The sequence below is a fragment of the Solanum verrucosum genome, unplaced genomic scaffold (genome assembly GCF_900185275.1).
Source record: "Solanum verrucosum unplaced genomic scaffold, falcon-dt-bn FXZP01000022.1, whole genome shotgun sequence".
Lineage (NCBI taxonomy): Eukaryota > Viridiplantae > Streptophyta > Magnoliopsida > Solanales > Solanaceae > Solanum > Solanum verrucosum.
This window is the reverse complement of record NW_026020086.1, coordinates 4,600,941-4,609,713: the sequence shown is the minus strand read 5'-3', so window position 1 is coordinate 4,609,713 and position 8,773 is coordinate 4,600,941. Positions and strand designations below refer to the sequence as shown.

The 8,773-nt window shown below is 37.7% G+C and overlaps 1 protein-coding gene and 2 non-coding genes across 3 annotated transcripts; all 3 read right to left on the bottom strand.

The window, feature by feature from the left end:
* Nucleotides 1-222: 222 nt before the first annotated feature.
* LOC125824708 (U2 spliceosomal RNA) lies at nt 223-418 on the bottom strand. Its single transcript, XR_007442788.1, has one exon. It is a non-coding gene; the product is annotated as a U2 spliceosomal RNA (small nuclear RNA).
* Nucleotides 419-5,114: 4,696 nt separating this feature from the next.
* On the bottom strand, nt 5,115-5,311 carry LOC125824710 (U2 spliceosomal RNA). The gene has a single exon (XR_007442790.1). It is a non-coding gene; the product is annotated as a U2 spliceosomal RNA (small nuclear RNA).
* A 771-nt stretch (nt 5,312-6,082) lies between these two features.
* On the bottom strand, nt 6,083-8,284 carry LOC125824373 (pentatricopeptide repeat-containing protein At4g02750-like). The gene has a single exon (XM_049503743.1). The coding sequence runs from the start codon at nt 8,199-8,201 to the stop codon at nt 6,231-6,233; it is 1,971 nt and encodes a 656-aa protein (XP_049359700.1). The 5' UTR covers nt 8,202-8,284; the 3' UTR covers nt 6,083-6,230.
* Nucleotides 8,285-8,773: the final 489 nt, after the last annotated feature.

The following is an 8,773-nucleotide window of genomic DNA, read 5'->3' as shown; positions in this document are numbered from 1 at the left end:
ACTCTAATTTACAATATTACGAACATTACCAGATTTTGGTGCGTCCAGATACATGTATATTGGGATATATGGGTCAAACTAGAAACAAACCTTGGTCGTGGCTTGTGCTGAAATATTTGCAAGAACAAAAGAGAGATTTACAACACATAAAAGTAACAAAGATTTAACAATTAAATAATGTGAAATTAGGCAAAGGTCAGTAAGAAGCTTGAACTAGACTTGGTAGGGTGCGCCAGGCCCGTGCAGTAGTGCAATGCATGGGCGACGTGTGAAGGTCCATGTAGCAAGCTACTTCGATAGACCTTCCCCTTAAAAAAATAGAGTTAATATCGTGTGAGTCAATGACTCACATATCAGATATTAAGCTAATAAAAACAGATACTACACTTGATCTTAGCCAAAAGGCCGAGAAAGGTATGCTTTAATTAGTGCTCAGCCTACAGCTTTTATACTTACTTCTCTTCTTTGAAGAAATGCAGGGTAAGGTTGCGTACAATAGACCCTTCTGGTCCGATCCTTCCTCATATCCTGCTCGAGCATAGCGAGAGTTTAGTGCACCAGTCTGTCTCCATTTTGTAATATTAGAGGGATGAAACATAACTCTAGATGTATACTTAAGGGACTATCTTGATATTTTTCTCAACATGACAGGTAGGCATTACCAATTGACTAAATAAATATATGGATAACCATATTTTGGTATGAGTAGAAAAAGTCAGTTTATGACTTCATAACATTTATGATATTATATAGTATTATATACTCTATATAGACAAACCTGTATGGAGCTTTAAATACTTCTTAATTACAAGTTCTAGAAGGAGTCAGAGAAATTTATGAGCCATCCGGGATTGAATCCTTATCTCTCATGTACTTTATCGACCACTAGACCAAATCACTGAGGTGATGGGTGTCTAGTCATTTATATATAGAGTCGCAACCATCTGAATTTTTCCTGTTTGAATGTCAAAGATACTCATAGCACGATCAAACTGTCAGTCAAACAAAAACAATAGAGTTGACATTTAACATATATGCACACAAAATTGCCTAACTATGATGCAAGCTGCATAATGATTTGACAATCAATGAGGCTGGATTTTATTACTTATTCTAGAAGGAGTCAAGGAGATGTTCATGAGCAACCCAGGATTTGAATCCTAGATCAAATCACTGGGGTGACGAATGTCTAGTCATTTATATATAGAGTCGCAATCATCTGAATTTATCAAGTTTGAATGTCAAAGATACTCCTAGCGCGATCAAACCGTCAGTCAAACAGAAAAAATAGAGTTGACATTTAACATATACACACACAAAGTTGCCTAACTATGAATGCAAGCTGCGTAATGATTTGACGATCAATGATGCTGGGTTTTGTTACTTGTTCTAGAAGGAGTCAAGGAAGATATTTCATACCTCAAGTATATAAAATCTTGTGAATTATTCCTTCATTCCTCAAGTACTTATTATTTTTGTGCAGATCATGGGCTGTCTATTTCTTCTTCTTCTTCTTCTTGTGTTGCAATATCCACTAGTTATCTTTTCAAGTCATCTATGTCGACAAGACGAGAGTTTGGTTTTGCAAAACCTGAAGCTTAAACTGTCCATAGATGACTCTGCTTCTGCTGATTGTGAATCCAATGGTTACTTTCCCTATCCAAAGACACTTTCTTGGAATAGAACCACTGATTGTTGTACTTGGGATGGTGTAACATGTGATAAAGTTACAGGTCGAATAACTCGTCTTGATCTTAGTTGTAGCCAACTTCATGGAACAATTGACTCCAACAGCACCCTCTTCCAACTTTCTCATCTTCAAAACCTTAATTTAGCTTACAATGATTTCTCACCTTCCCAAATTTCAAGCAAATTTGGATGGTTTCCGAGTTTGACACATCTTAATCTATCGCGTTCTGGTTTTTCAGGGACAGTACCTTTACAAGTCTCATATCTATCTAAGTTGATATCACTTGATCTTTCTGCAGGTATTGAGGAGTTGAGAGTTGAGCCTCACACTTTCAAAATGCTCCTTCAAAACTTAACTCAACTAAGGGAGCTTTACCTCACCTCAACATATATATCTTCATCACTTCCATCAAACTTGTCCTCTTCCTTACAAGAGCTGAATCTTGTCGGAACGGAATTGTCTGGGAAAATCCCTGATGACATTTTCCATTTACCAAGATTGCAAATGCTTAACTTAGGGAGCAACTTGTATCTCACAGGGCATTTGCCAACAACTCAATGGAACTGCAGCAACTCTTTAAGGGAATTAGATCTTTCTTCCTCAGGCTTTTCGGGGAATATACCAGATTCTATTGGTCATCTCAACTCTTTAAGGAAATTAGATATATCAGGCTGCTACTTCTCTGGTAACATTCCTCCAACTATCGGTGATCTCACCGAGCTCACGAGTTTGCAACTCTTCTCCAACAACTTCAATGGTCAACTACCATCAACAATCGTAAAGCTGGTGCAACTTGTTGAGTTTGAAATCTCATCTAACAACCTTACAGGCAACATTCCAAATATTTTCGGTAACTTCACCAAGCTCAAATCTTTATCCTTTTCATATAACCTCTTTATGGGCCTTTTTCCATCCTCGGTTACAAACCTAACAGAGCTAGAGAGTTTAGACCTCTCAAATTGTTCTATAACTGGTCCTATTCCTTCTAGCGTCAGCACCGGATTCCCTAACCTCATCTTACTCTTCCTACCATATAACTCCCTTAGCGGAGAAATACCATCTTGGATATTCAATCTTCCTTCCTTAAAATACTTAGTTTTGAGAGGCAATCAACTTGCTGGTCAACTTAAGGAAGTTAGATACAACTTGTTAGAAGTTGTTGATGTCGGTGACAATAAGCTGAATGGACTTATTCCAACATCATTCTCTAAACTAGTGAACTTGACAACACTTGATCTTTCTACAAACAACCTTTCTGGTGGTCTAGATATTGGGCTGTTTTCAAAATGCAAACAACTTCGACGTCTTGGCCTTTCTTTTAACAATCTGTCTGTATTTTCCAGTCAAAAAGATGCATCCTTGCCTAGTTCTCTTGGAAGTTTGTATGCATCTTCTTGCAACATAAGGGAGTTAAATTTCCTACGAGCTGCAAAATACATTGGTAACTTAGATCTTTCCAACAACAACATGCATGGAAAAATTCCTGATTGGGCATGGTCTAATTGGCAAGTCTCAGTGTCTTATTTGAATCTTTCTAGCAACTTTCTAACGGCTATTGACCTGCTTCATAACTTTGAGAGTCTTTACAATCTTGATATTGGATCTAATTTGTTTCAAGGAGAATTACCTGCTCCACCTCCCTTATTGTTCCTCTTCATAGCCTCGAACAATAACTTCACCGGGAAGTTACCTAATTCACCATTATGCAAAATGAGTTCCCTTTTGATTCTTGATTTGTCCAATAACAGCCTGAGTGGAGTAATTCCAAAATGTTTAGTGAACATGAGCACAAGTCTCTCAGTGTTGGACCTGCACAACAATCATTTTAGTGGGACAATTCCAAATAACTTTGGTAAGGGAAGTAGTCTGAGAAGTCTCAATTTGCGGAAAAATAAACTAGAAGGAATGTTACCAAGAAAGCTTACCAATTGCAGAGGGCTCGAAGTAGTTGATCTCGGAGAAAACTTGTTGAATGATACATTTCCCAAATGGTTAGGATCACTTCCTAGGCTGCAAGTTCTCAGTTTGAGATCCAATAAATTACATGGCCCGATTACCATTTCAAGAAACCAAGTCTTATTCTCAAAGCTGAAAATCCTTGATCTCTCTTATAATGACTTCACTGGAAACCTGTCAGAAAGGTTTTTCAACAACTTGAAATCCATGATAATAGAAGATCAAACGGGAATTCCTTTAACGTATATTGGAGAAGTTCGATACCATGATTCCTTGACATTGTCTATAAAAGGACAGCAGATTGAACTTGTGAGGATTCTTTCTATCTTCACAACCATTGATTTCTCAAATAACAGATTTAAAGGTAATGTACCAAACTCCATTGGAAATCTTGGTTCACTTCGCGGGTTGAATTTGTCACACAACAGCCTTCTTGGACCTATACCTCAGTCTTTTGGAAATTTATCTGTTCTTGAGTCGTTAGACCTTTCGTGGAACCAACTTTCTGGGAACATTCCTCAAGAAGTTGCTTCACTGAAATCTCTTGCTGTCATGAATCTCTCACAGAACCACCTGATGGGACGCATACCTAGAGGTCCACAGCTTGATACATTTGAAAATGACTCATATTCAGGAAATGCTGGATTATGCGGATTTCCCTTGTCAAGAAACTGCGGAGATAATGAGATGCCTCCTTCTACTGTGACTGATATTGAAGACGAAGAAGATTCAGGTTTTATGGATTGGAGAGCTGCGATAATAGGATGTGGTTGTGGATCAGTGTTTGGGATGTTTATAGTATATATCATTTTCTTAACAGGGAGACCAAAATGGTTTGTGAGAATTGTCAACCAACAGATCAACAGGATCCTTTTGAAAATTGAGGCAAAGAGAAGAATTGAGGCAAAAAAGAGAAGACGGCAGAAAAGAAGAAGGATGAAGTTTTAGTATATACTTCGTGCATTATTGTCTTGCAACATACACAGTTTCAGCTTACACCTTGTTTTGGCTGGTTGTTACCTGTTGTATTATATTGTATTGTTAGTTTTAATACCATGTTTGTGTTGATTGATACTTAAATTATTGTTTTTTATTGTTAAAATTCATTTGTTAGATAATGACGAAAATTTCCATTTGTCATTACCTTATAGCTACACCTCGTATCCTACTTTCTTGTAGGTTTATCATTCAAATTATTGATGTGTGACATAATGTATTGATGGAGAACAATACAATATATTCAAACATTGTAGTCACTAAAACAACCCTCAAGACAATACGATACATTATGAAAAAAATACATAACCACCATATCCAAACAGAGTGTGTTAATGTTTCTGTTGTTATTATTGTTTCTAAACTAGGTATCTTTGTATTTACTGGTAAAGTTTTTTAAAAAAGAGATAAAGATTTATCAGTTTATAATGTGGAATCAGACAAAGGCTCAAATACATTTGAACTAGATTTGGTGGGGTGCGCCAGGCCCGTGCAGTAGTGCAACGCATGGGCGACGTGCAAAGACCCAGGTAGCAAGCTACCTTGATAGATCTTCCCCTCTTAAAAAATAGAGTTAATATCGTGTGAGTCGATGACTCACATATCAGATATTAAACTGATAAGAACAGATACTACACTTGATCTTAGCCAAAAGGCCGAGAAAGGTATGCTTTAATCAAGGCTCGGCCTGCCGCTTTTATACGACTTCTCTCCTTTCTAACTTTTGTTAGTTCTCAATGTGCGATTCCTTGATAAGGTTATGTTTCATTTCTATGCACAACAGGACTAATATATGAGACTCCCATATTAAATGTTCTCTACTCCCACAGTACATGACTTAAAGGTGAATAAAACTGATCTGGTCGCCTTTCTACGGAGAGCTTCGGAATTTTCATAGGCAAATGGTTCAAATGAAATTTTTCAATCTCTTTTATTCATCCAAATCATATCTTGCATTAGAGGCCCATTTCGTGCAAGACCAGTAACGATAGTGTCCAAGAAACCTCATTTCTCCATGGCACCGCATTAAACAATTCCAAAGCTTTATCCTCCCTGTTATCCTTTAAACAACCTTGAATCATAACATTCCAAGAATACAAATTACGTTCTGGCATCTTATCAAATAGCTCAAGAGCTTGATCGACTTTATATGCACAACAGGAGAACAGAAGAGTATTAACTCGTTTACACACCTCAAGCAAGGATTTATGATAGAGAAATGTACATATGTGATTTTCTTTTGCATCAACAAAGAAATGTTTACATGTGCATTTTGTTAGTATAACCAAAAAAAAAAAATCTCTTTCTCGAGAGAGTCAGTTGGTGCACGGTTCGAAACTCAATGGATAATGAGTCCCAAAGTTTACCCTCAGCTAGTGCCGAACCTGTATAGGGGCTTCTAGCTCCGTTCACAGATGAGCAATGGAAGGGGCTAGAAGGTGGTCAGAGTGAACTAACATTTGAATAGGAGTGTAATCTAGTCGCCTGACCTGGTCACCTTTCTGCATTGAGCTTTAGAACTTACATTAGCGAATGGTTTAAATTAAATTCTTCAATCCCTGGTTTTCGATGCATCTCTTTGATTCATCTAAATCATCTTCTCTTGCATTAGAGGCAATAAATTTTCTTTAATAAGTGTGTAAATTTCCACTTTCTCAGGGTGAGACTTATCTCCCACAAAAAATATGTGATTTTTCCCATTGACTTCTATTTCACTGAAACCGGGTACCTTTTTCACTTTCCTCTCCTTCATTTTCTTTCTTACTTGAGCAAAATCACCCCATCTCCCAGAAGCCGCATAAGCGTTTGCCATTAGTACATAAGCCCCTGAGTTACCCGGTTCAAGCTCTACTATTTCATTGCAGATCTGATTAGCTACTCCAACATCTCCATACAACTTACAAGCGCCAAGTAAAGCTCCTAGAACAGCACCATCACGTTCCTCAGGAGGCATCTGGTGCACCACCCTTATAGCTTCATCAACTAACTTACCACGACCTAAAATGTCAACAAGGCAACAATAATGTTCTGCCCTCGGTTCTAAACCATAGGCATGCCTCATTGACTCGAAGAACTTTTGACCTTTCTTAACAAGACCAGCATGACTACAAGCTGACAAGAGTCCCACAAAAGTGATTTCATCTGGCTTGTTACCAGACCTTAACATCTGCGCGAAGGCTTGCAATGCTTGTTTGCCAAGACCATGATTAGCATATGCCAGTATTATTGCTGTCCACGAAACAACATCCTTTACTTTTAGATTCTCAAAAGTGATCAATGATGAGTTTATATCTCCACATCTGGAGTACATCGTGACAAGAGCGTTATTAAGTGAAGTGTTTTGGTCAAATCCTAGAAGTAAAACAAGAACATGAGCTTGCATTAATTCCAGGATGCCCCCACATGAGGTCACTACACTGGTAAGAGTAGTAGGATTCGGCCTTAAGCCCGACCGAAGCATGAGAATGAAACGCTTTAAGGCTTCACCGTCGAGGCCACTTTTAGCATACCCATCAATCATTACATTCCAACTTACAAGATCTTTATTAGACATCGAATCAAAAAGTTCGTTGGCCTTAGCCACTAGGCCTTCGTCAACATAAGCTGTTATCATGGCATTCCATGCAGCAGGATCCCTGTTTGGCATTTGATCAAAGTACTCTCTTGCCATTTCTATCATCTCATTTCGTGCAAGACCAGTAACAACAGTTGTCCAAGAAACCATATTTCTCCATGGCATTGCATTAAACAGTTCCAAAGCTTTCTCCACCCTGTTATCATTTAAACAGCCTTGAATCATAACATTCCAAGAATACAAATTACGCTCTGGCATCTTTTCAAATAGCTCAAGAGCTTGATCGACTTGATGATTTTCAACATAAGCCCTGATCATAGCCGTCCAAACAATGACATTTTTCTCAGAAACCTGATCGAAAATACATCGTGCCTCAGCAATCAAACCATTTTGAGCATACCCCACCATCGCTGTAGTCCACGTAACCACATTTTTCTCAGGCATTTGTTGAAGCAACTTTCGAGCCTCGTCCACTCTACGGTTCTGAAAATACCCAGAAATCAAACTGGTCCACGCATAAACATTTCTATCTGGCATCAAATCAAAGATTCTCCGACCCTCATCGATCCTCCCAGCTTTCGCGTAAGCATGAACCATAGCAGAATCAGACACTACATTCCTCTCAGGCATGGAATAAAACAATCTCTCTGCTTTAGGAAGATCCTTATGTTTAAGATAAACAGTAATCATCGAAGCATGAGAAACAACATCCCTTTGAGGCATTTCGTCGAACAATTGCCGTGCTTCTTTAACTTTGCCTTGACGGCCTAAATTCGTAATCATTTTATTGCAGCTAAAAATGGACTGTTTTTCCAAGTGGGGTTCTGATTTCATTTGCAATGGAATCTGTTTCTTGGGTTTTGAATATGTTCTTGAAAGGAATGGACAGTTCAGAAGGCGGCCATGATCATTACTTAGCAAATAATTTGAACCCCAAAATGTAAAAGAGTAGCTTATTTTAATCAAACTTCTGGGTTTATACATGATTTTTTGATAATAATTTCAAGCAGAAAGAGGAATTAAGCTATTTTTTGTATGAAAATTGTAGTAGTAGATGCACAGATTTAGAGATTGGAGCAGAAATTTAGAGGTTCATTTTCTTGGTAAGAAAGCTGAGAGGGAAATTTGAAAAAAACAGACATCTCAGAATAACAGAGGATAGTTATGTATAAGTTGGGCGGACGGGCCCGAGTTGGGAAAGTAGTCACCAAGTTTACGGGCTTGAGTTGTGTAAGCAGTCACTAAAGATTGCGTTACAATAGGTTATTATATCACACTTTTTGAAATGTCGCACTTCTTGAACTTTGCCTGAATATAAATATTTTGTGCATTATTGCATTATGATAGGTTGACTATATCACACTATTTGGAATGCGACCCTTTCTCGAACCCTCTACATTAATGTGAATGTTTTGTGCACCAAAATATCTTTATAGTAATGTACTAAGTTGTGGAGCAAGGAATTGTTTGATTATTCATTAGAATTAATATTAATTATGTAAAAATTAGTTAGATATGATTTAGTTATTTAATCTTTTACTCAATATTTGAACTTA

Bases quoted from the DNA above. Each gene is read 5' to 3' on its own strand.
- LOC125824373 (XM_049503743.1), bottom strand. From the start codon at position 8,201: ATGTATAAACCCAGAAGTTTGATTAAAATAAGCTACTCTTTTACATTT.